The 24,972-nt window shown below is 44.7% G+C and overlaps 3 protein-coding genes across 3 annotated transcripts; all 3 read left to right on the plus strand.

Moving 5' to 3' along the window:
- The first annotated feature begins 376 nt into the window (after nt 1–376).
- On the plus strand, nt 377–2,277 carry Ugt1a6 (UDP glucuronosyltransferase family 1 member A6). The gene has a single exon (XM_032901578.1). It carries the CDS (start codon nt 497–499, stop codon nt 1,508–1,510), a length of 1,014 nt encoding a protein of 337 aa, XP_032757469.1. The 5' UTR covers nt 377–496; the 3' UTR covers nt 1,511–2,277.
- An 8,670-nt stretch (nt 2,278–10,947) lies between these two features.
- Nucleotides 10,948–12,719, plus strand: LOC116899620 (UDP-glucuronosyltransferase 1-5). The gene has a single exon (XM_032901582.1). The coding sequence runs from the start codon at nt 11,667–11,669 to the stop codon at nt 12,570–12,572; it is 906 nt and encodes a 301-aa protein (XP_032757473.1). The 5' UTR covers nt 10,948–11,666; the 3' UTR covers nt 12,573–12,719.
- An 8,701-nt stretch (nt 12,720–21,420) lies between these two features.
- LOC116899618 (UDP-glucuronosyltransferase 1-3-like) lies at nt 21,421–23,127 on the plus strand. Its single transcript, XM_032901580.1, has one exon. It carries the CDS (start codon nt 21,772–21,774, stop codon nt 22,696–22,698), a length of 927 nt encoding a protein of 308 aa, XP_032757471.1. The 5' UTR covers nt 21,421–21,771; the 3' UTR covers nt 22,699–23,127.
- Nucleotides 23,128–24,972: the final 1,845 nt, after the last annotated feature.

Raw genomic sequence — 24,972 nt, forward strand, 5'->3', positions numbered from 1 at the left:
AAGACAGAGCCACATAGGCCCAAAGACACATAGCAGAAGGTGACTCTGAGGAGGAGTCTCTGTGTTGCTTTGAACATCAAATATGTCCTCTGTTAAATTAGTGCTTCCCCCCCTTGCAGTGAACAAAGTGGGCAGGAAAGTGTCAGAGCATTGACTGAGGGCCATTTCTCCACTAACCTCACAAGGCCCAGATCTGCTGGGACCCCAGAGCTCCCTCCAGATTGTCCTTAAACAGTAGCAAAGACCCACTGGAGGAATTGGCCCATTAGTGGAGAAAAAGAACCTAGAGTCTCCGAGGAAGATTGATAGGCTGCATAAGGTCAGCTTCGTGCTTAATGTGGTTAAATATTAATTTAGCTTCCTTCATATTACAGGGCATGATTCAGAGTCAGGGAGAGAAAGCTGGGGAGCACTGAAGTCACTGGGTGTGTGAGAGGGAGTAGCTCAGAGCCCTGCGGCTTCAGGAGTGCTCACTGTTGCCTTCCTCCCCACTAGGATGGCTTGCCTTCTTCCTGCTGCTCAGAGACTTCCTGCAGGCTTTCTCTTCTTAGTGCTCTGGGGCTCAGTTCTAGGTGACAAGCTGCTGGTGGTCCCCCAGGATGGCAGCCACTGGCTTAGCATGAAGGACATAGTGGAGCACCTCAGTGAACGGGGACACGACATTGTGGTGCTAGTGCCAGAAGTCAATTTGCTTTTGGGAGAGTCCAAATACTACAGGAGGAAAAGCTTCCCGGTCCCCTACAACCTCGAAGAGTTGCGGACCCGCTATCGCTCCTTTGGGAACAACCACTTTGCCGCCAGTTCCCCCCTGATGGCTCCTCTAAGAGAGTACAGGAACAACATGATTGTCATCGACATGTGCTTTCTCAGCTGCCAGAGCCTCCTGAAGGACGTGGCCACCCTCAGCTTCCTCAGGGAGAGCCAGTTTGATGCTCTGTTCACGGACCCGGCCATGCCCTGTGGTGTGATCCTGGCTGAGTACCTCCAGCTGCCCTCCGCCTACCTCTTCAGAGGTTTCCCATGCTCTCTGGAGCACATGCTTGGTCAAAGCCCAAGCCCGGTATCCTATGTTCCCAGATTCTACACCAAATTCTCAGACCACATGACATTTCCCCAACGGCTGGCCAACTTCATTGCTAACATCTTGGAGAACTACCTTTATCATTGTCTGTACTCAAAGTATGAGATCCTTGCCTCAGACCTCCTCAAGAGAGATGTGTCCCTACCTGCCTTACACCAGAACTCTCTGTGGCTGTTACGGTATGATTTTGTGTTCGAATACCCCCGGCCAGTCATGCCCAACATGATCTTCATCGGAGGGACCAGCTGCAAGAAGAAGGGAAACCTGTCTCAGGTGGGTGACTCACGGCTTCTGGCTGCATTATCTCTTCACTGGCAGCTGTGGTTCTTGTGGGCTGCACTCCGACCTGTATTTGGCATCAGCCGCCTCTCATTGGGAAGATGGTCACATGACCTAGTGGTAGGCAATAGGATGCCAGGCTCAGAGTAAGGAGCTGTGTGTCCTTGAAGCTGGATAAATACAGAGTTCTTTGCTTGGCATCAGGAGAAAGTATGATTGGTTTGGTGACCTGGTGACAGTTGCAGAATCTTTGAATGAACCTTAGAAATATTTGGTCCACAGAGGTGAAGGCTTGACTCAGGAGACAGGTCCAGATCAAAACCTTCTCAACCAGTGCTGTGGCATGTGTATTCCTTGGGTGCTAAGCCAGAGGTCAGCCAACAAAGGTCAGAGGTTCTAGCTTCCAAGGTCTTGTGTTTACATGGTCCACAGCTAAAACAGTTTCAAAGGGACGCTGAGAGCAGCTGTGGAAGAATGAGTGGCGAGATGTACGTGGCTTCAAACTCTCATCACTTGCCCTCTGACCTTTACCAGAGAGAAAGAAACAAGCATCACTTCATGATTTAGGATGTATGACTTATGATTTGGAAAATACTAATGTGAGTTTTGAATTCAAGACTGCTGAAGGGCTTCAGGTCCCACCTGTCTTTAATTTCATCTGAGAGAAAGCTTTAAGGAGTCCCCAAGAGCCTCTCTGATTTTTCACACCTGCTGTGACCGGAATGCTTGGGGCCAGGTGGACTCCTGGTTCAACAGGGCTGTGAATATTCTGAATGGCTGATCAGGTCTTGGGGTCTAGCTAAATGGAGGTGCACTTGTGTTTGCCTAGCACATGTGAGGCTATGAGTTCAATTCTCATCATGGTAGGAAAAAAGAAGAAAAGGGGAGAAAGATGTAGGGAGAGAGATGGGAAGAAGGAAAGAAGGAAGGATGGAAAAGGAAGAAAGGAAGGAAGGAAGAAAGGAAGGAAGGAAGGAAAAGGAAGGAAGGAAGGAAGGAAGGAAGGAAGGAAGGAAGGAAGGAAGGAAGGAAGATTGGTCCTGTGGATTTGTTTAAAAGAAGATATAGGTCTTGTAGGGAGCACAAACTTATTACCTGAGCACTCAGGACACTGTGGAAAGCTGAGGAGTGGATGACGAATTCAAGGATAGCCCAGGAGGGAGAGAACAGGGAAATGAGGGATGGGGGAGAGGGTGAGCAAAGGAGAGAGAGGATATATCTTCGCAAATAAATAAGGCCCAGATGTGTGTTTAAGCACTCTCCCTCCCTATCCCCTCCTCACAAATGCTGATTCATTCTTAGCATGCACTTTTGAAAGCGTGCTCTTTAATCCAGGGCACACACTACCTAATGTGTGGCTTCCCTTAGAATTTGCCTCCTTTTCTTGGAGATTAGGAAACATTTTGGCTGCCACTTTCTGTTAATCAGTTATAAAGGCTGGAGTGAGTCCAGGCTCCCACAAGGTATCCAGTGTGTAAATAGCTGGAGATCTAGCTAACAATTTAGGTGATGCCAGATCAGATGAGTGACTTTAAATGTCTAATACTGTTTTTGCGAATCTTTTCTTAAATCTTTCTCTTATAAGTGAGATTTAAAAAAGAAAACTTCCAGATGTCGTTTGCTTATGATATCCTTACTCATTTAAGGATTACAGTTTAGTGAGTTTTTTTGTTGTTATTTTTCTAGTTTTCTCTCTGTCACTGTCATAAAACAAGCTGACCAAAAGCATTTTAGGGAAGCAGTTTCTTTGGCGTCCACTTGCAGGTCACAGTCCATCCTTGAAGGAAGTCAGGGCAAGAACTGAAGCAGGAAGAGGCAGGCAGGCAGAAGCCCTCTGCTGAAGCTGCTGGAGACCTCGCCCAGGCTCAGGCTTACCTAGATTTCTCCTACAGCTGAGGCCTGCCTGCCCAGGGAGGAGTTCTGTTCTCAGGGAGCTCGGCACATCCACATCACAGAAGGCTCAAGAAAATCTCCTGTAGACAAGCCCATAGACCGGTCTGACCTGGGCGATCCCTCCCTCAGTGGAGAGACTCCCTTCTCAGGTGAATTTAGGTTATGTCACATTAGTAGTTAAGGAAAACCAGGACAGTTTATGTCTAACTTTTTATGTTCAGATTGGTCAACAATCACAATTATTCCCAGTCATTCCCTAAGACATCCCTTAACCCTAACCCTGGACAACCTTTACCCCATCATCTTTATGAGTTGCCTATCCTGGAAATTTGAATTAGAATTTGTGATCTGTTGTGCTAACTTTCTTAGAATGTTTTAAAAGTTTGTCCATGTTGTTGCATGTACTTCACTTTTGTGGCTGTACAATTTTATGGGTATGAATATCTCACAGTTTATCAGTTTAATGGCATTTGAGTTTACATAATACGAATAGTTGCCATTATTAAGAAAAGTACTGGGCTGGAGAGATGGCTCAGTGGTTAAGAGCACTGACCGCTCTTCCAGAGGTCCTGAGTCAAATTCCAGCAACCACATGGTGGCTCCCAACCATCTGGAATGGGATCTGATACCCTCTTCTGGTGTGTCTGAAGGCAGCTACCATTTACCGTATAAATAAAAATTAATAAAAAAAAAAGTACTGTTATGAACACTTTGGTACAAGTCTTTGCACACAATTTTGGTTCTTTTGCATATATGTTCTATTAGCTCTTGCCCCACAGTTACCTGGCAATGGCCAGGTGTGCCTGACACTATAAAAGGGGCTGCTTGCCCCCTCCTCACTTTCTTGCTCTTGCTCTCTTGCTCTTATCCTCTTTCCCCTTTGTCCCTTCTCTCCCCATTCCCCTACCCCCTTCTCTCCACATGCTCATGGTCAACCTCTACTCTACTCCTCTCCTTCTCTACTTTATTCTACTCTCTCTGCCCTACTGCCCTCTTAACTCCCCTCCTCATGCCCTGAATAAACTCTATTCTATACTATACCATCGTGTGGCTGGTCCCTCAGGGGGAAGGGATGTCTCAGCACGGGCCCACAGAGGCACCCCCTTCCCCGAGATCCCCATAGAACACCCCCCCTTTTCAACAGTGGCATTGCTGGGCCATATGACACCTGTATGTTTAAATCGCAGAGGACAGTTATGTCACTGTTTTATATTCCCACTAAACATCAATGTTTAATGAACAAAGGGTTCTACTTGCTCAACCTCTTTGTCAACACTTGTTATTTTCCACTTAAAAATTGAAGCCGTCCTAGTGGGCATGAATGTTATCTCGTACCTTCTTTTTTCATTTCCGTAATGGCTTGATAGTCACCATCTCTCCAACTGCCTATTGGCCTATTTGCATGTCATTTTGGGGAGGGGGAACACGAAGGGCATTGCATGTCTCTAAGTGGTCTCTGTAGTTGTGGTTGAGTTCTAATGCATGTAGAATGTATGCATTCTAAATATAAACCCCTTACCAGGATCATTTCCTTTGTAGTTTCTTTGTAGGTGTGTGCGCACATGTGTATCCGTGTACGTGAGTGAAGGGACAGTGGAGCTTATGTGGCGGTCAGGGGACAACCTCTCTCCTTTGTTTGAAACAGGGTCTACTGTTGTTCACTGATGTGGAGTGAGGCTAGATGGCCCAATAGCTGTGTGGATTCTGCTCTCTCTGCCTCCCATCTCTCTATAGGTATGCAGGAATCGCAGATGCATGCATCCACATCTGCTTGACGTCACTTCTAGAGATCCGAACTCCAGTTGTCAGTTCTGTTCCTGTAAGTGCACTCCCCAGGGAGCCATTCCCCCTAGTTTTCTTGTGATTCTTCCCAATACAGCTCTGCTCCGTCAATGTGGGATTCCTTCTGAGGGTTCAGGTCCTCTTTAATATACTTAGTATATTTCACTCTTGGCACCCCTCCTTTAAGGCTTATGCTTTAAATCTACCACCATGATATTTCATGAGTGTTTGGGCATGTACTGGTGTGGAGGTATGTGCATGCATGTGTGGGCACCAGCAGAGGCCAGAAGAAGGCGTAGACTCCCTGGAGCTGAGGTAACTGGTAATTTTGAGCTATTTGCCGTAGTTGCTGGGTCCCAAACCCTGGTCATCTGGAAGAATAAATAGCAAGTGCTCTAAAGTGTTGTGCTATCTCTCTAGTCTACACGTTTTAGTTTTTGATGTAATTTTAAATGGGATTATTTCAGTATAAAATAAGTTTGAATTTTATATTACCAGAAATATAGTTCACTCTCCATATACATCATGCGCCCTTTAAACTTGCCGTATTTATTTACGGTTGAAGTTTGTAGTGAACTTCTTAGGATTTTTCTAAATGGAAGATCATGTCAGCTACAAGAAGAGAGCTATATTTCTTTGCAGCCTGGGAAGCCTGCCTATCTATCTATCTATCTATCTATCTATCTATCTATCTATCTATCTATCTATCTATCACTTATTCTTTCCTTCATTCCTTTCTTTTATTCTTTCATTCTTTCTTATTCTTGCTGCTTAATTGCCTGGCTTCAGTGCTGGAGAAAGGAAGATGGCCTTCTTTTGCTCCTAATCTCAGAGGGAAGGCATTTAGCATTTAGCATTTTACCATTGCGTGTTAATAACTAGAGACATCTGGTTATATTCTCAGATTAAAACATTGAGACAATTTTTAACTGTCACTAGTTTGCTTTGTATTCTTACTATACAAGGACTGCTAGATCTTGTGAAATGAATTTCTTGTGTCTGTTAAGATCAACATATGGCTTCTTCTTTATTTTATTCTATTCTTTATTCTATAACTAAGCCAACTTTGTCTTCTGGGGACAATCCCACTTATCCCAAAAGGGAGCACATACTATGAGTATGCCTATGGACATCAGGGAACAACTTGAAGGAATTAATTCTCTCTGTCACCATGTGTGTTCTGGGATTAAACTCCAGCAGTCTGGCTTGATGGCAGGCACTTTCAGACTGGGTTTCATCTCAGTAAAGCAATCTGATCTTCACAAGATGTCAGGATATCGCTGTCCTTGTAGGCTGAGCTCCGATGCTTTCTCCTCTCTCACTGCTGTGAAGGATTGGAGTCGACTATGTCAATACGTAGGATTTATGATTCCTAAATAAAGCCACTTGACTTCCTTTGTGGTAAATTAAAATATTACTAATTTGGCCTTTGTGGGTTTTTTCCTGATACCCAGAGTGAGCGTAATTCCACGTGTTCGTGGTACCAAACAGTGGTGCTGTATTGACTGTGGCATACACATGTCCCTTGAACTCTGCTCAGATTTACTGTCATCCCTCAGTGTCCTGTGTTGTGATAGCCTCCCTTCCACTACTGGTCCCCTTCCCAAGCAAGTCGTGGTTGTTTTGTCTTAATACCTCCGTTTGGTTTGCCACAGACTATCCATTTCCTATCTTCCTGGGTAAATGCTCATAACTGGGATTGCTGAATCCCAAGTTTCCATAATAAGTTACCAAAGCAGTTGGACTATTTTATACCTCACAGTAGTTTATCTGAGTTGTGGTTACTCCGATTTTGCTAACGTGTATTTTTAGCAGTCTTTTCTGTATTAGCCATTTGAATTTTTGTGTTAAAGCTCATCTCGGTTACTGTTTGCCCCTCTTTCATGACTGGTGATGCTGTGTGCTTTACTGAGCACATCTTCTGATAGGATAGGTTCCTTATCAATTCTTTTGTTCATGTTTATTGTTTAACATGATTTTTAAATTGTGAAGTTTCTTGGTATATTCTAAATATTATCTTTCGTTAGACACATGTTGCCATATTCTTAGGTTCTTTTTTTACTTTTAGAAATAATATTTTCCAAGAGAAAATGTTTCAGAGAGAGAAAGAGAGAGAGAGAGAGAGAGAGACAGAGAGACAGAGAGACAGAGAGACAGAGAGAGACAGAGAAAAAGAGACATACAGACCGAGGTGCAGTGCCCACAGAAGCCATAGACACACCTGATGAGGGTACTGAGAACACAACTCAGTTTCTCTGCGTGAACAGCAAGTGCCGAACCATCTTTTTACTCCAACTTAGCTAATTTTAACTTTTTAAAAAAAAAGTTTGTGTCTTAGGAATATTTAAAGGAGTAAAGATTTGTTCCCGTTTTCTTTTACCTGGTTAATATATAATTAAAGCACCACTGAGGTCATTTAGTGGGGAAGCCCATGTACTGGAAATGGAACCCTCTTTCTGGCCTGTTCCCGCCTCTCTCCGAGTCCGGCCGGAAGGTATTTACTGGATATAGATCAGGGGCAGGATGCTCACCCACAACAGAGACGCTCTTCTAGAGCGCCACCCTGTGTTCAAGGCTCCCCTGGCAGCCTCCTCCCACCTGCAGTTCTGGATGATCCCGTAGACTTGCCTTCTCTCTGCTACTCTTGCGCGCCGCCTGGTGGATGCCTTCGTTTCCTGCATTCACATGGCTCCATTCCTGAGGATCAGGCAGCTTTTAAATTCATTCTTCCCTCTGCATAACCAGGCTGACCACTCCAGCTGCTCCTTCAGTCCTTTTAAGAACACAGCATGGCTGTGCCACCGCACCTTCTGAGGAATAAGCATCAGCAGGTGGCACCTCAGGGTGGCGGCAGGGGGTGGGGAGGTGGTGGTGTCACAGTCCTCTTGCAGACCTTAGGGACTCAAGTTGCAGTTCTTGGCCCTGGTCTGAAAATGCTTTCTGGAATATGGAAATGCAGCCAGCGCCCTCACGTTCTTTTCTTTGGCTCTTCACAGCCTTTTACTCTTCTCCAGTCTAGAGATGCCTCATTTTCCTGTCCTCAATAGTTACCACCCCCACCCCCTGTGCTTTTTCCTTTCCTTTCCTTTGGACGCTCCCAAACTCTGTAGCTTCTTCATTTTTAGCTGTGGACAGGCTTACATGGCCCTTATGTAACCTGGCCTGCCGGCGCTCAGCTATCCCAGCCCACATTCCTGAGAGTAGGCCAGAAAAGGGCACACAAAGAAAAGATGTTCCCAGGAGGGCTTCCCTGGAACAGCTCCTGGAGTGACAACAGAGCAGCCCCTGGAGAGGTGTTTGAACCAATCCTAGCTTGCCCTGCCTCTTCAACTATTTAAACAGACCAATCCCAACCTTTCCACACAGCAGCTCCTCTGCCTGACCAAGGGAAGCGCTAGCTAGCCAGGTGGCTTGGGTTGAGCCATTGCTCAGTAATTTGGAGTTCACTAATGGTTCCAGAAGCAAATCCTCCAATCCAAACAACACTGAGTGGACCTGGTGGGCGTTTGTCCTAAGGATTCAAGACAATCAGCTACAGTCTTTGTATGTGGTTGTCTCAAGCTAATCACGGAGTGTTGAGTCCGACTGGTGCTGGTTTAGGGGTAGCCTGTCAAGCCGTTATACAACAGTCACTTTGTTTAAGGTAGGCAACTCAGCGTGGAGATTTCGTCAGCTGCTACTGAGGGCATCAGTTCGCCCTATCCCCCAAGCACTTGCTTATTTTCGGGAAACTGTGTATCAGAGAGCGTTACCACATTAGTTTATTATTAAAAGTATAGTGATTTTTTTAATGGTACCCCAGAGAAGGTGTTTGCCCCTAATCTCTAGAACGAATAGCACAATCTGAAGAGGCTCTTATTCTGTTACACAGATATAGAATTCTGAAAATTTCCCTCAGTAGAATCATGTCAAGGGTTCTTGAGTTTGTGTTTTCTTCTAGCTAATCCCACCTGAAACAACAGCCAGCACCTGCCAATAGGGTTCCCAGTCAGTATGGGAAGAGAGACTTATATCTTACTAAACAGGCATTTCAATGCTGTAACAAGTTTTTAAGAGAAATAGGCTAAAGCAGGAAAGGTTGGGGTTGACTCGTGGTTTCACAAGTACCAGCTCATTGTAGGCTGGTTCCATTTCTCTAGACCTTTGGCGACACAGAAACATCATGGCAGAGAAGCTCTCAGGGAGTGGGTATTCCTTAAAAGGCAGGCAAGTATAAATGTACCTGTGGAGTGTCAGCCCCTTCACCAGCCACTGGCTCAATAGTGCCACCAGGTGGAGCCAGAGCTTCCAACAATGCGCCATTTTCATGACACACTTCAAAACTCCGGGATCGCACCCAGCCACTGCACGGGGGGAGCAAGGCATTGGACGCTGTTCAGAACTCAAGCGCAGCCTGCTAGATATGCAGGATCGGGGTGGAAGCCATGAAATGAAAGGGACCCCAATCTCGGGGATTGGAAGAGAAGATGAGAAGTGCGCCCTTAGTGGGAGCAGTGGATCATGGGAGTTGTTCTAGGAAGGAAGGGAGGGAGAAGGTAAGGGTCTTTGAAGATGAGGATGTAAAACAGGGCAGTGGTGAAAGATTGGGGTGGATTTGTTCTGTATCGATTAACTTCAGGACAATTACATGCTGTCCAGTGTCAATCCACTTTGTCAGGTGGCCTGGGTAAGGCGAGATGAAGAAAGTACTGTGTAGTGACAATTTTGGAATCTTGACCTCTTTAAAAACAGAAATATAAGAATATGTTTTTGTTTTAATCCCAGGTATAGAGAGATATGGAGCTGCTCCAGACTGTCCACCATAGCAAATGACTGATTTTCCTCGTGCATGGTTTTGCCAGCTGCAGATAGTTTCCGTGATTGTGTGACATTTGGGGTTCTGGGAACTTCTCAGAGGATATATAAATAGTAGGATCCCAGTAGGTGGGGGTGTTGGTGGTTGGTGGTTGTTCAGAGGGGTTGGTTGTGGTTTCTTGGTAGTGGTGCTCAAAGAAGAAACAAGAAGAAAGAAGTTAGATTTGAGGATTTGAGGATCTCCCTCTTTCTCTCCCATCTTGTGTCAGGGAGTGAAACTTAGGGGGATAACAGGTGAGAAAAAGTAGCAAGGGCCAGCCACTCTAATGTTGGAAGCACACAACCTGGTGAGGAAAGTTAACTGCTCAGGGCTTCTGGGAAGTTGGCCACAGGACTCCTGGTCCACATGTGAGGGCGCACAAAACGTCTGTTCTTGCAGGATGCCCTGCCCTGGGCTGATCTTCCGCATGGAAAGCAGCCACTGGCTGAACTTGGTGGGTATGAGAGAGCCAGCCAGTCTTGGCTTCAGAGGTCAATTCACGTCCCAGAGGATTGGGGTTCTTTTCTTCCCTGAAAGCCTAGACCATTCCTTACACCAAGGTAGAATACAAGTAGAGTTGCTTGGTGGCTTTCAAAAATCCTTTTGCCTAAAACACCTGAAGACACTTTTTAAAGAGTTATCTGCTTCCATGTGAGGTCTACTGCACATACTTCTGATTGGGCAGTGAACCCTAGTGCTTTCTATGTGGCTTTAACAGGTCCTATTTATCCCTGTAACATGATGTGCATATCCCAGCAAGAAGTTACTATGTCAGGTCTCTGTTGGTGTATTTATCCAGCTATGGTTCAGGCACTATTCATTGTTTAACAACTTTCTTTTCATTTCTTACTTATCTAAAATATCACCCTCTTTCTTCTAATAGTCTTTGGTATTGAGGTATAGCTGCATTCTTCAAGTTTGCAATGTTCACCAGGAACAGTCAGAGTGCAGGGGGAATACAGAAGCCTGCTAGCCCAGCATTCTGGAGAATAGAGATTTAGGCTGAGTCATATCCCAGGCCAGTCCAAGGCATGGAGCTTATGGGATGGAAGTGCTCATTAAGCTTACTTCGCACCATTGCTTAGCCTGCTCTGGTCTGAGAGAGCTTTGGTAACTCTCATCCATGACTGTAACTCTTAGTAGACCTTGCTTTACAATCAAGGTATCTCGTTTTGAGTGTGAAATATCTCACTCTATTCCCACACTGAGCAACAACCAACGGCTTCCAAAACCGTTCCCTGATCATTACAGAGAAACCCAGGCAAATGAACCCCAGCAGAGCCGCCACAATTCCTCTTGGTCTGGGGCAAGCTGACTCAGCAATGTTTCCTATCTTATTGTACAGTGAGTGCCCCTTGTGGATAGGGAGGGAGACTTTAGAGAGTTTCCCAGTAGGGTTACAGTTAGAACCGTTACCTTGTAAATCCAAACACAAGGCAGTGCTCAGAGCTCAGTCCAGCCTGTTCGATCGAATGTGGCCAGCAGAGAATGAGGTGACAGGCTGAAATGGGTGTACACAGCCTTGTTTTTGAAGATGGAAGAAAACCAGATATGAACTATGATGTCTTCTAAAGAGAGAGTTCTGTTAGCCTATCAAACAAGATCAGCAATGTGTTGGCTAGAAGCAGGATTGAGCAGGCACCAAGCATAGATTTATCCTTTAATGATTAACGTCTGGGAGCCGGTGCCATCCAATGGCACGGCAAGGTTGGCAGGAGATAAGAGGAGGAAGAAACAAACGCAAGGGTCATAGCCTGGTGAGGAAACCTGTTCTCGTGGGTGTCCACTGAAGTGACTATGGGACTCCATGTGACCCTGCAAGGATTAGCTGGGCTGCTGCTGCTGCTGTATGCCCTGCCCTGGGCTGAAGGTGGAAAGGTGCTGGTGTTTCCCGTGGAGGGCAGCCACTGGCTGAGCATGAGGGATGTCGTGAGGGAGCTCCACGCCCGAGGTCACCAGGCTGTGGTCCTGGCTCCAGAGGTGACTCTGCACATCAAAGGAGAGGACTTCTTCACCCTCCAAACCTACCCTGTTCCATACACAAGACAAGGATTTAGACAACAAATGATGCGAAACATTAAAGTGGTCTTTGAAACAGGCAACTATGTGAAGACATTCTTTGAAACATCCGAGATTTTGAAAAACATATCGACAGTTCTCTTAAGGTCTTGTATGAATCTATTGCACAATGGGTCCCTGCTCCAGCAACTGAATTCCAGCTCCTTTGACATGGTCTTAACAGATCCTGTGATTCCGTGTGGGGCAGTGCTGGCCAAGTACTTGGGTATCCCCACTGTGTTCTTTCTACGATACATTCCCTGTGGCATAGACTCTGAGGCCACACAATGTCCGAAACCTTCCTCTTATATTCCGAACCTACTCACAATGCTTTCTGACCACATGACTTTCCTGCAAAGGGTCAAGAACATGCTGTACCCTCTGGCCTTGAAGTACATTTGCCATTTCTCATTCACTCCCTATGAAAGCCTGGCCTCTGAGCTTTTGCAGAGAGAAGTGTCTTTAGTGGAGGTTCTCAGCCATGCATCTGTGTGGCTGTTCCGAGGGGACTTTGTGTTTGACTACCCGAGGCCTGTCATGCCTAACATGGTCTTCATTGGAGGCATAAACTGTGTCATCAAGAAACCTCTTTCTCAGGTCTGTATTTTTAAGCTATCAGTATTCTATGCAGAATATATTTTCTAATGCTAACTTTCCTCCTGGTCTTTCAAAGGATTCTTCCCCTTTTATCATATCCTTTCATAACATAAACTATTAGATTTGGGTCCTTCTGTCTTTATTTTATCTGTAAGTCTTTTCGCCCACATGCGTACAGTGACTGTGGAGGCCAGAAGAGAACACCAAATCCCCTAGAACTAGAATTACAGATGGTTGTGAGTTATCCTGGGGTTGCTGGGAATCGAACTCAGTTCCTCTGGAAGAGCAGCTGTCTCTCCAGCCTCAGACCCTTCCATTTTCAATTGGCTACTAGTAGGATGGTGGCTGAGGTGAGGCGAAGGGTGGTGGTGGGGCCCTACTGAGACTATCCATGTGGCAATATATTGTTTTCCCGAGAGTAAGATTTCCAAACTGGGGCAAGAACAGAGACACCGAGCTGTTGACCTATTACGGAAGAGTTCAAGGTAAATATTTCTAGGTGAGGCTAAAGGAACTTCAAATTGCAATTGTTGGTCCTCTGGGCTTTCCTATCATTCCCTAGCATCGCCTTCAATGTCTTTCTTCAGCGTTAGGAAAACAAAACAACCTCACTGTACAGCTCTTTTCCAGCCACGAGGAGCTTTAATCTAAAGTATTTCTTTTTTGAGGCACTCGTTACTGGGGTTGCATTCTGGATCACTTTCACAATGTGTTGGTCATTGGTGATTAGGAAGACAACTGTTAATTTCATATTCTACCACTTCGAAGAAGGTGTTTCACACCTCGAAGAGTTTTCAGGTGGAGCCTTTAAGGCCACTTCTGCGTGCAGCCGTGTCATATGCAAATATGCAAATGAGGATACTTGGATGTCTTCTTTTTTCCTTTTTGTTTCCTGCTATTTCTCTCCTTTTGTTTTGTTCTAATAAGAATCCTGGTACTAGAGTGGATGAGTGGACAGGACAGACTCCTTGTTTAGTTACTGATTTTAGTGGAGGTGCTTTGAGTTTCTCCCCGTTTCCTAAATGTTGGCTACCGTTCTGAGGTACAGACTTTATTATGTTAAGATATGTCCTTTCAATTCGTTGCATCTGCAGGGCTTCTTGCATTAGTGGATCCTAGGTTTTTGCTGAAAGCCTTTTCTGTATCTATTGGTGTCATGATTTGTATATGCTCAGTCCAGGGTGTGGCACTATTAGAATGTGTGGCCCTGTTGCAGTAGGTGTGGCCCTGTTGGAGTAGTTGTGTCACTGTAGGTTATAAGACCCTTACTTTACCTGCCTGGAAATCAGTCTTCTACTAACAGCCATCCTGTAGATGTAGAATTCTCAGCTCCACCTGTACCCTGCCTGCCTGGATGCTTCCATATTCCTCCCTTGATGATAATGGACTGAACCCCTGAACCTATAAGCCAACCCCAATTAAATGTTGTCTTTATAAGACTTGCCTTGGTCATGATATCTGTTCACAGAAGTAAAACCCTAAGACAGAAGTTGGTACAGGTATTACTGTGATAGGCCTGACTGTGCTTTTGTTTGGAAGAATATGGATTCTGGGACTTTGGATTTGGAAAGTGGTGGAATGCTTTAAATGGGGCTTAATGGGCCATCCTAGTAGGAATATGGAAGATTTTGTTACTGAGAGTGATTTGAATTATATGGACCTGACCCCAGAGGTTTCAATGGAGAATTTCAGTATGTGCCCTAGAGACTGTTTTGTGGTGTTTTGGTGAATAATGTGGCTGCTTTTTGCCCTTGTCTGAAGAGTCTGCCTGAGGCTAAGGCAGAGACTCAGATTAATTGCATTGACAAGGGAAGTCTCAGAAACGCCCATCATAGACTTTGTTCTCTAAGTCTCATAAAGATCATTTTGAACAAGCATAGCAAGCTGAGAAAGGGAAAATATAAGATATATGGTTTGAGTATTAAAGGAGCACCAGGAAATAAAATGGAGCCCAATCCTGTGTTCTAGAAGATAGCAGATTAAGGGAGTGGGACTTTAGGGCAAGTTTAGATGCAGGCATGATGGTACACACCTTTAACCCCAGGAGATAAAGCCAAGCAGATCTCTGAGTCCAAGGCCAGCCTAGGACTGAACAAGTTCTAGGAGAAAAAAAAATTAAATCCAGGCATAGTGGTACACACCTTTAACCCCATGAGATAGGCATGCAGATCTCCGAGTTCAAAGTCAGTCTACAGCAAGTTCCAGGACAGCTAAGCTTAGGCAGTGAAGGAGTTGGAAAGCAGAAAACCAATGATAATGTAAGAGAACAAGCGGGCCAAGTTCCAGCCCCAGGAAGCAGCAGAACTCAGCAGCTTTGGCCATTTGGCTCTGGTTTTAGAGTCAAGAGAAGGAGACTCCTGGGACAACTGATGATGGTCAGCTGCAGCTGAGAAATTAGTGGTGATTAAGAAGAGACCAGAATCATTGAGGTGAAATCTTCAGGAAAGTGTTTTCTGAGAGCACAAAGAAGCTGTGTTCCAGAGATAGCCAAGGTTGTACCTCGTGCTGCAGCTGTACTCAGTAATGTGTAAGAGTCACTCAGGTGGTACTGGTTTGGAAGGCATGAAGGGATCATGAAGAGCAGCTGAGGCTTGGCACTGTGAGAGGCCATGGGAGGCCATTGGTGAAGGTGCAGCCTTAGTTGCAGTTGACAGCCAAGGACTGAAGGGGTCATGCAAAGAATTTGAGGCTTGGCCCCATGAAGAGAGCCCATGTGAGGCTATTGGTGAAGCCTGGTTGCAACAGAAGACCCCAGTGTACTGAAGATGCCAGAACCATGGGATGGTCACCAAGAACAGCAGCAGCAGTGGAGTGGATCAACCTGAGTTTAGAGTGCAATATTAGCAGCTTTAGTATTTTTTCTTGTTCAGGTCATGGTTAAGAAGCTACATTGTTGGGGTATCATAAGTGAAGCTTTCCTGTCATTTCTAGGAGACACAATTTTACAACAGATTTTTCTGTGGGGTCCTCTGGATCTTAAGTCTATTGATCTGTCTGTCTGTCTGTCTGTCTGTCTATCTATCTATCTATCTATCTATCTATCTATCTATCTATCTATCTATCCATCCCTTCTGGTGTGTTCCCTGAGCCTTATGTGCAGTCATTGTATTGTAGATCTATCTATCCATGAAAGCTGGGCACTCCCTGATCAGTTGTTGTGATCTGCATTTTGACCCCTTGTGGCTCTCTATAATGGTCTCTATCTGTTGTAAAGAGAAGCTTCCTTCATGAGATTTAGGTGCTACATGTACCTGCTTGTCTTGGAATGTTAGAATTCAGTTAGGAAACATTCTGGTCTGGTGCTAGTTAGGTACTCCTCTAAGCTCTAAGACTTCACTAACCTCATGTTGTTGAATAGGTTTCTAGTACCGGGTATGATTTCCTTCCTGTTGAGTGCATCATTAATCCAATTAGAGAGCTGTTGTTGTCACCAGGTACAAGTACCATTATTGCACCTGTCGGGAAATCCTGTCATGTTGATCACTGATTTGTAGGCTGCACAGCTGGATATGACTTTTGTTCCACAGCACCCCCCACCCCTTGGCAGCTTGCTTAGCACCTTCCAGAACTATTAAAGTTAGTCCTTAGGGAGAATCTTTCCGTTTTGCGCCTCCAAGTCCTGTGTCCAAACAACATGCTATCTTCAGCAATAGGGACCAACTCCAACCTCTGTGAGGCAACTAATGGCTGTAGCAATGGCCCATGGTATTTGGGAATCTATTCTGACCAATGACTCAAAAAGTAGGTGCTGGGTTTTCCTAAGACATAGTCTGTGGCTCTTGGAAGCATTTTTAGCCCATGACTGAACTTTAAACTATATGTGTATAGGTATAGACACTTAACTGTATTGCATGTAACTTTGGGTAAGTAAAGTTACTCTTACCTGATTCCTTATCTTGGTGCTATCTTTCCCTCCTCCTCCCCTCTCCTGCATTAGCCTTCTTCATCCTCCCTAACTAAGGCCCCTCCAACATTCCCCAATTTTCTTTTCATATAATTTGTTCTCTGCTACTGCTCCCCACTCCCCACCCACAGGAGGCCTTCCATTTTCCTGGTTTCAGTGGTTATTCCAAGTTATATACTCCTGACATCAGAAGATTTGGAGCTAGGAACTACATATGGGAGAGAACATGTGACTTTTGTCTTTGTAGCCTGGGGTGCCTCAGTATATTTTCTAGTTCTATTCTTTTACCTGCAAATTCCATTTGTCTTTATGACTTTTTGTAGTGTGCATGTACCACACATTTCCATTGTACATTTGCCTGCTGTCTCCATTGATGGGCAAATGACTCTTCAATATTTATGTGCATTTGAAAATCATATTTTATTTCATTTAAGGCAAAGCTGGAACTCACTACATAGCCCAGAGTGACAAAGATCAGCCTGCTTCTGCCTCCATAGTGCTAAAATTAAGGGCATGCCCATTCACGCCCAGCTTTTTATTTAAACTCAAAACGTCAGTAATGTTCTTAACATTCTTCACTATGGAGTTGTAAAAAAATAAAACTGGTTCAGAGCAGCTAAATACCTTATGCAACATTTCTAGCAAAATGTAAAGTGGAAGATTAGCAGCTTGTGTGACCAACACTTTTCCTCCTGTCAAGAACAAACGAGCAACAATGATTTCTCAACATCTTTAAAGACATAAAACTAAGAGAGCTATAATTAATATCTGTTGTGTGCCTCTTCACAATTCTGGTCTAGATTTATGTCTCTGACTCGGCTGAGCCACATTGCATGCACGGCCTAGTTTATAGGTAAAATATTTCTTCCCACGTGGCATTTGAATGGGCCTTGTGTGCTTTTGAGAGCAAACAAACACTTGAACTTCACAGTGAGGAGAAGTACCAACATTGTTCTAAAATGACCTCCCTCAGCTGTCTACTGTAGTCATAGATAGTCCAGCAGTGTACTTTGGACCTGGGCCTGACAGACTCTCTCGTCAGAGTCTGTGGAGAGTGTCTTTTCTATACTGACAGCAGCAGTGGCAAGAACAAACTTCAAGCTCCCCCTAATTCTCTTGGTTTTATAGCCTGGGGTGGCGGGAGGCGCACTGGTGATTTCCCATAGAAAGCAGTCACTGGCTGAACATGGAGACCATTTAGAGGCAATTCTGTGCCCTTAGGCCAGGAGACTGTGGTCCTGGCTCCAGAGGTTTAATCTGTACACTCCTCTATGCCTCCTGGTTATCCATTCCCAGGCTTCCGTGTTGTTGGCACAGACTGTTGGTCGGTTGTTTCTGTTGCTGTGCAGAAACAAGCCTCCCACTTGCCAGTTCCTGGGGTTATTGCAGGGAGCCTTGGAATGTAGTTCTGAAAACCATTGCCTAGACCCAATGTTAGGTCTTGGATGGTGGAGGTAGTTCAAGAGGATTCTGGGCTTGACCACGGGGGAATAAGGAATTTATTTGAAGAGTTATCAGTATCATGTACAGTCAGACACAGGGACATCAGCATGTCAGGGCCTCTAAGGAGAGTTCAGGCCCCAGTACCAGTGACATGGGTACAGAGACCCATGGCAGGGACTCTGAAGAGAATCAGAGAGCACATGGCAAGGGTAGGGGTGAGGAGTACGGTTTTTATATACCTTTGTGAGGATGGAGAGGTTGGTCCTCTTTGTATAAACTAACTCCTGGGCTAGCCGCTGTGGGTCTAGTGAGTGTCTAGAGTCAGAGACAGAGTCCCAGGGAACATTGGTCAGTATCTGTGATAGGAGACCTGACCAGAGAGTGAATTCTAATATTACGCTCTTACACCTATATCTAAAGGGTAGGCCTACTACAAAAATACAGTAGCAACTGATCCAAAAGCAATCAATCCTTTAACTCCAATAACTGAAGTAACCGAACAGAAGTAATGGTACTCTATACCCTACGGCATTAGATACTTAATGTATAAATGGAAAATTTTAAAGTCCAACAAGGTTAGTGATTGGTATTGGGATGCTAGAGAAGAAACACGGAGGGAAAACGAGTAGAAGAGGTGAACAACGGGGATGGATATGAGAGAGAGGCAGCTCCAGCTAAGGGTAGACTGAGGAGAGAGAGAGAGAGAAACACAACCCAACACCCTAACACGGTGCCAGCTCAGGAGAGACCGAAAACCAAGGCAGCCTTTGCTCTTTGGAGAACCTTTCAAAGGGGAACTTAAAAAGACTAGAACAGGAGAAAAGGAGGAAATGAAAAACAAAGAAGACAAACAGAATTAGACAATAGGATGCTTAAGACACCATTGGGTACCAAGGAAAGGAGGAATGAATGTTCAGGGAAGGAGGGAGTGGGTATTGAGCCTGTATTTGGTCTCTCCCTTGGGTTCTGCTGAATCTGGTCCGCAGTGGACATCCCTGTCTAGGCTCACAGACTGAGGTCATGCCCCAGGGCAGGCTTTCACAGGTCAAGGGCAGATGCAGTTGGTATTCCCTAGGTGGTCTTTCACTGTGTCCATTCAAGGCTCTTGGTCGCACCTCTCTAGGCAGGCAGTTGTAAGGTTGAGTCACAGATGCTATCAGTGAGAGGTCACTCTCAAGTCTGATTGTCATTGCTAGTCATGCCCCTGGACTTATTACCCAGCATTCATTTATAATCTGTGTCCAAGGTCTACTGAAGATTTTGACTCTGATCAGTTTTCAACCTTGCTGAAGACTGCATGGTACTGATTCAAAGTTTAGTTCCTGATATCTAGAGGTATTCTGTGGGCTAAGTTTCAGTGTGAGACTGTTGGTGAAAGAAACAGTTCTCAAATCCATGGAATAAAAGATGTGGCTTATTCTGGAGTCAAGTATGTGTGGTTACGGCCCGAGAATATAGATTGAAGTCTCCTCAAATACCATGTTTCAATGAGTTTCATGAAATTCTTTTTACAGAAACAAAACATAACAAAAAATCCACAAATCAAGACACTTTTCAAACATATTGGTGGGCACACAATAGGTAGGCAGGTTACAGCCAGATTGGGAGAACTCTGCTACAGGCCTCAGATGCATTCAGACAACACTCTAAGTCTTTTGATTGATATGATACTAAGGTTTTATTAAAATATTACAAAAGATACTTTATCTATTTGTTAGGCTGTAAGGTCCAATAGGTTCTATGCTATGGTCTGACACAGAATAAGGCAGAGGATGACTATGTAATAGGATAGAGATGGCCAAGGTAAGTCGTAAGTAGGCTTTGGGCCTGTAAAATTCTCCTTTCTCCATGTCATTCAAGTTCTAACCCCATCAATTAGCCTTCGCAGACACAGTTCTCACCCATCACCCCACACACCTAGGAGTTCTCATTCACAATGCTTTCTCTGGGTTTCCAGAGTGTGTGCTTCAGAGAGGGTTTATGGTGGACATGCTGCCCACTCAACCAGGGGTCCTCTCAAAAAAATCTTTACTCCAAACCTTTAATCTGTCTAGAGAGGATCTCATAAGGTTCCCTTCTTTTTATATGTCTCCCTCCTCCCTCTTTTTTCTGCTTTTTTGATGTCTGACCCTGGAAGCACAATACAGACTTTCCGAGTCACTTTGCCTTGAGCCATAGCTCCCAGCATTTCTCTCAGAGAGGAAGGAGCATCACCAACTGCTTCTGATAGCTCTTTACCAACTCTTCTTGACTTATTCAGTTGCTTTTTTGGGGGGTCCCACTGGATGTGGAGTGGACAGTGGTAGTGGCAGCTAAAGCAGAGACCAGAGGTTAACTCTGTCATCTCCAGGTGTCCTTTGACTGTTGCAACATGTTGCATGGTGGTAGGAGAAGAAAAATGATAGGATTTGCTGTATGTTAAAGGCCAGAAACTGAGGATAGGGTAAAACTTACAGAGAAGTGGTGAGGACAAGAGAAAGAGACAGGGAAAGAAAACCAGAGAAGTTGCTTTTGGGAAGGAAATGGAATTCTAGACTCTTGGCCTCCTGAAGGGGCACAAAGGATTGCTGCACAGTGACACATGGTGGTGCCCAGGAAGCATTGTGCAAACTCACACCTGCCCAGTAGTGGAATCTGCTATCATTAGAGTACTTCTCTAAGGCAGTGGCTTCTCTCCATCCGAAAGTTTCTCTCTGTACAACCATAGCTGACAACACTTGACAGAAGGTCACGGGTACCTTGAAGTAGAATGCTAGACAGCCCTGGGACATGCCCAGTGGACAGTGGAACCTCAGAGCAGTAGGACCAAGACATGACAGTAACTGCAGAGCATATAAGACATACTTGGAGTAGGGATCAGACTCCTGATTATATATGATCAGCTGACGTGCCCAACTCAGTCTCAGAGTGTCTTTTCCATTTTAAAGTTAAAACACAGGCCCATGCTGTTCTCACAGACAGTATCCGTATGAGAATGGAGAGCTGTTAGTGTTCATAGAAAGGAGTCTCATCACAAACCTCAGGAGGTAGTGAAGGCCAAGATTAGGGTCCACCCAGATCCCTAAATAGAGACCTGAAGGCCGTAGCACTTATCACAAAGGAAAACAACTTCAGCTGAGGTTAAGATCTCAGCCTAGACTTAGAATCCATCTGATGAGTGAGTAGATCAAGGGAACAGCTCACAGAGGGGAGCAGGAAGCTGTTTTAACACAGGCTGGTCTTGCTCCAGTGTGCTTCAGATAGCATTGACATCCATGAGGGTACAACTTTCTACACAGCATGAAGTAGATTCAAATAATCAAACCATGAGTTCAAAATTCTAAAAGCATTTTGATATTTGGCACCTGCCAACCAGTTTAAACAATGTTGCTGATAACTATCATTACCATGCTATTAAATGAACCAACAAGAGAGTTAAAACACTGTTTTTCCAAGCTTGTCAGTGGTCTGTGTTCTATGATGTCATGAATGCTACTTGAGAACGGAAGAGGGATTTTAAGGGATTACTCAGTTGGACCTAGAGAAGAGAAGATGGCTGTGTTTGGAATCCAGCCATCAGTCACTGCTTAGAGCTCAAAGATGAACAGAGAAGGAAAGGAAATGAACGTACACAACATTGCTTTGAAATTGAGGGAAGGGAAGAGGTGAACCCTGATGGTTCAAGAACAGCTGTACATGACAGGAGTCATTCTGGAAAAGAGATAATGATCTGTTTTCTCTCTTTGGGGGTAGGTGGTTGGGACATTACTGAAGGCCAGGCATGGATTTATTATGCAATGATTAACAAGGCGGGGATTGTGTCCACCAATGGCATGTCATTGTGCAATGTGGCTTCATGGTGATACAGAAAAACTCATGTTTAGAGTACAGATAGGTTAAAAAAAAGGTTCACTTCTGGACATGGCCATGGGAATCCACGGGTTGCTGGGAGGACTCTCAGGGCTGCTTCTCCTGCTCTGTGCTCTGCCCTGGACTCAGGGTGGGAAGGTGCTGGTGTTTCCCATGGAGGGCAGCCACTGGCTGAGCATGAGGACCATTGTGAGGGAGCTCCATACCCGAGGTCACGAAACTGTGGTCCTGGCTCCAGACGTGTCAGTGTACATCAAAGAAGAGGACTTCTTTACTCTGAAAACATATGCTGTTCCATACACCAAGGAAGAATATGAATATCACTTGTTGAGCTCCCTTCAAATGTTCTTTAAGAATGAATTTTCTGTGATGATGATCTTAAGCAATATGGAACTTATGAAAAATGTATCAACATTCTACGTGAGCTGTTGCATGAGTCTCCTGCACAACAAGGGTTTCATCCAGCATCTGAACTCCAGTTCCTTTGATGTGCTGTTAACAGACCCTGCGTATCCCTGTGGGGCATTGCTGGCCAAGTATTTGCAGGTTCCTGCTGTGTTTTTTCTGCGCTTCATTCCTTATGACTCTGACTTTGAAGCCGCTCAGTGTCCGAGCCCTTTCTCGTATGTGCCAAGGTTATTCACAAGGAATCTAGACCACATGAGCTTCCTGGAAAGAGTCAAGAACATTCTCTACCCCCTGCCATTCAAGCTCATTTTCCACTTCGCTTTTATTCCCTATGAGCAACTGGCCTCTGAGCTCTTCCAGAGAGAGGTCTCCTTCCTGGAAATCATTGGCCATGCATCGATATGGCTCTTCAGGTTTGACTTCGTGTTTGACTACCCCAGGCCCATCATGCCCAACATGTTCTTCGTTGGAGGAATTAACTGTGTCAGCAGGAAGCTGCTCTCTCAGGTCTGTATTGGGCCTTCATCCAAAGAGTGGTCCAGCAATATTAGTTTCCATGTCTGGTTATGAGTTACTCATTTACCGCGAATCTTTCTAGGAACTTTGATGAATCAAACCTTCAAGGCATCCACAGTTGGCATGTCAGGATCTTAGTGTCTAGCGAGAATCCCAGGAGGCAGAAATTAGGGCCTCTGACTGAACCAAGAGCAGTGGTGGGACTCTGTGGAGCGTGTCCACCAGACAGACAGTATCTCCTGAACCTGTCCAGGACCTGAGCAGAACCTGGGCAGGACCAGAGAAGCCAAGCTGGCTCTCAGATGTTCTGGAGCTCACTTGTTGGCTCCAGGGTGGGGGGATTCCTTAGTCTCCAGCAGGCAGTGAGCCTGAAGTGAGCCTGGGCCTCAGCTAAAGCTGGGAGGGTTCCAAACAGTTTGACCTAATGGTCCTTAAGTGCAGGGGTCCTCCCTGGCTTCCTTTTCTCCAGTCTCTATGGACAGCTCTTCCCCTCACTGTCTCCTCTGCTTTGCCTTGTACGAGGTAAGTGCAGCAACACAAGGTGTGTTCTCTTCCCTCATTTATTCATCGTCATGCTCCTGCACTGTCGTGAGTGTGTTGCTCATAGATTCCTGCTCTTTTTTGCAGTTACTGTTACACTGTCACTCTTTACGACTGTTTTGATTTCCTAAACTCCCAAAGTATTGAAGTTCCCTAAATTCAAATATATATAAAACCAAAAGTCCAAACATTTTCCATGAAACAACCTTCCAACCTTCTGTAAACATTCTCAGCTTTCTCCTGGTAGAGCAATCAACAATTGAATAAACAGAGACAGCCTTCACACAATGTATGAAAGATTACCCCCAACAAAGATCCTTTGTGCTTCCACAGGAGTTTTGAGTTTTTTTTCTATTTCTGTAAAAGAAAAAGAAGAGAAGAAGAAGAAGAAGAAGAAGAAGAAGAAGAAGAGGACGAGGAGGAGGAGGAGGAGGAAGAGAAGGAGAAGGAGGAAAAAGGAGGATGATAAAGAAGAAAAAGAGGAGGAGGAAGAGGAAGAGGGGGAAGAGGAAGAAGAGGAGGAAGAGGAAGAAGAGGAGGAGGAGGAAGAGGGGGAAGAGGAAGAAGAGGAGGAAGAGGAAGAAGAGGAGGAAGAAGAAGAAGAAGAAGAAGAAGAAGAAGAAGAAGAAGAAGAAGAAGAAGAAGAAGAAGAAGAAGAAGAAGAAGAAGAAGAAATTGATGGGAGTTGCACTGAATATGCTGAATATGGCTTTTGCTGAAAAGGCCAATTTAACAATATTAACTCCTTTAATTTATGAGCATGAGAGATCTTCCCATTTTCTAGTGTCTTCTTCAGTTTCCCCTGCCCCTGTACTTGAAGATGCTCCCCATAGGGGTCTTTCACCTGCATTAAGTTTACTGAGATACTTTGTGAGGTAATTGTTAATGGGATTGTTTCCTTGATTCCTTTCTCAGAATATTTGCTACTAATATATATGAAGGAAACCAATTTTGTATGTTAGTTTATATCCTACCGTTTTGATGAAAATGTTTATTATATTTAACAGTTTTCTGGAGGAGCCTTTGTCATCTCTCATATACAGAACAATACCATCTGCAAATAACGATGCTTCTTCCTCTCCTATGTCATCTACTCTATTTCCGTCTCTTGTCTTGATGCTCTAGCCAGACTTCGAATACTATATTGAATAGGAATGGGAAAGGAAGGCACCTTTGTTCGTCGTGATACAAAACCTTTATTGTGTTGACATGAGTTCCTCCTGTTCCTAGTTTTTTTGGGGCCTTTGTTGGGAAAGGATGCTACAGTTCCCCCAAACCTTTCTGGTATCTGTTGAGGTGTTCATGTGATTTTTTTTTTAATCCTTGAGTCTACTTATGTGGTATACTGTATTTATTTTATTGATTGCCCTAGGTCAGTCCAAATTTGCACACTGGACTGAAGCTGGTGTGACAATGGTGGATGACCCTTTTGATGTATTCTTGACTAAACTTGCAAGTATTTTATAGATAACATTTGTGTCTATGTTAATAGGCAAGCTTGGCCTTTAATTTCCTTTTTGTGGCTGTAGTCATGTCTTTATTTGGTTTTTTATCAGAGTAATACTGATTTTCCAAGAAGACTGATAGTGTCCCTTCCCTTTCTGATTTAGGGAATAGTTGGAGAAGTACAGTGTTTATTTTTCTTTGAAAGGCTGGTAGAATCCAGCTGGGTCCTGGTTTATTTTTTGTTGGGAGAGTTTTAATCCTACTTCAGTCTTGCTGCTAACCGCAGATCTGTTTAAGTTGTTTCTCTCGTTTTGGTTTACTCTTGATGGGTTGTCTCCCTCT

The sequence above is a fragment of the Rattus rattus genome, chromosome 4, assembly GCF_011064425.1.
Source record: "Rattus rattus isolate New Zealand chromosome 4, Rrattus_CSIRO_v1, whole genome shotgun sequence".
Taxonomy (NCBI): domain Eukaryota; kingdom Metazoa; phylum Chordata; class Mammalia; order Rodentia; family Muridae; genus Rattus; species Rattus rattus.

Excerpts from the sequence above, each read along its gene's own strand:
- Ugt1a6 (XM_032901578.1), top strand. The coding sequence starts at position 497 with ATGGCTTGCCTTCTTCCTGCTGCTCAGAGACTTCCTGCAGGCTTTCTC.
- LOC116899620 (XM_032901582.1), top strand. The coding sequence starts at position 11,667 with ATGGGACTCCATGTGACCCTGCAAGGATTAGCTGGGCTGCTGCTGCTG.
- LOC116899618 (XM_032901580.1), top strand. The coding sequence starts at position 21,772 with ATGGCCATGGGAATCCACGGGTTGCTGGGAGGACTCTCAGGGCTGCTT.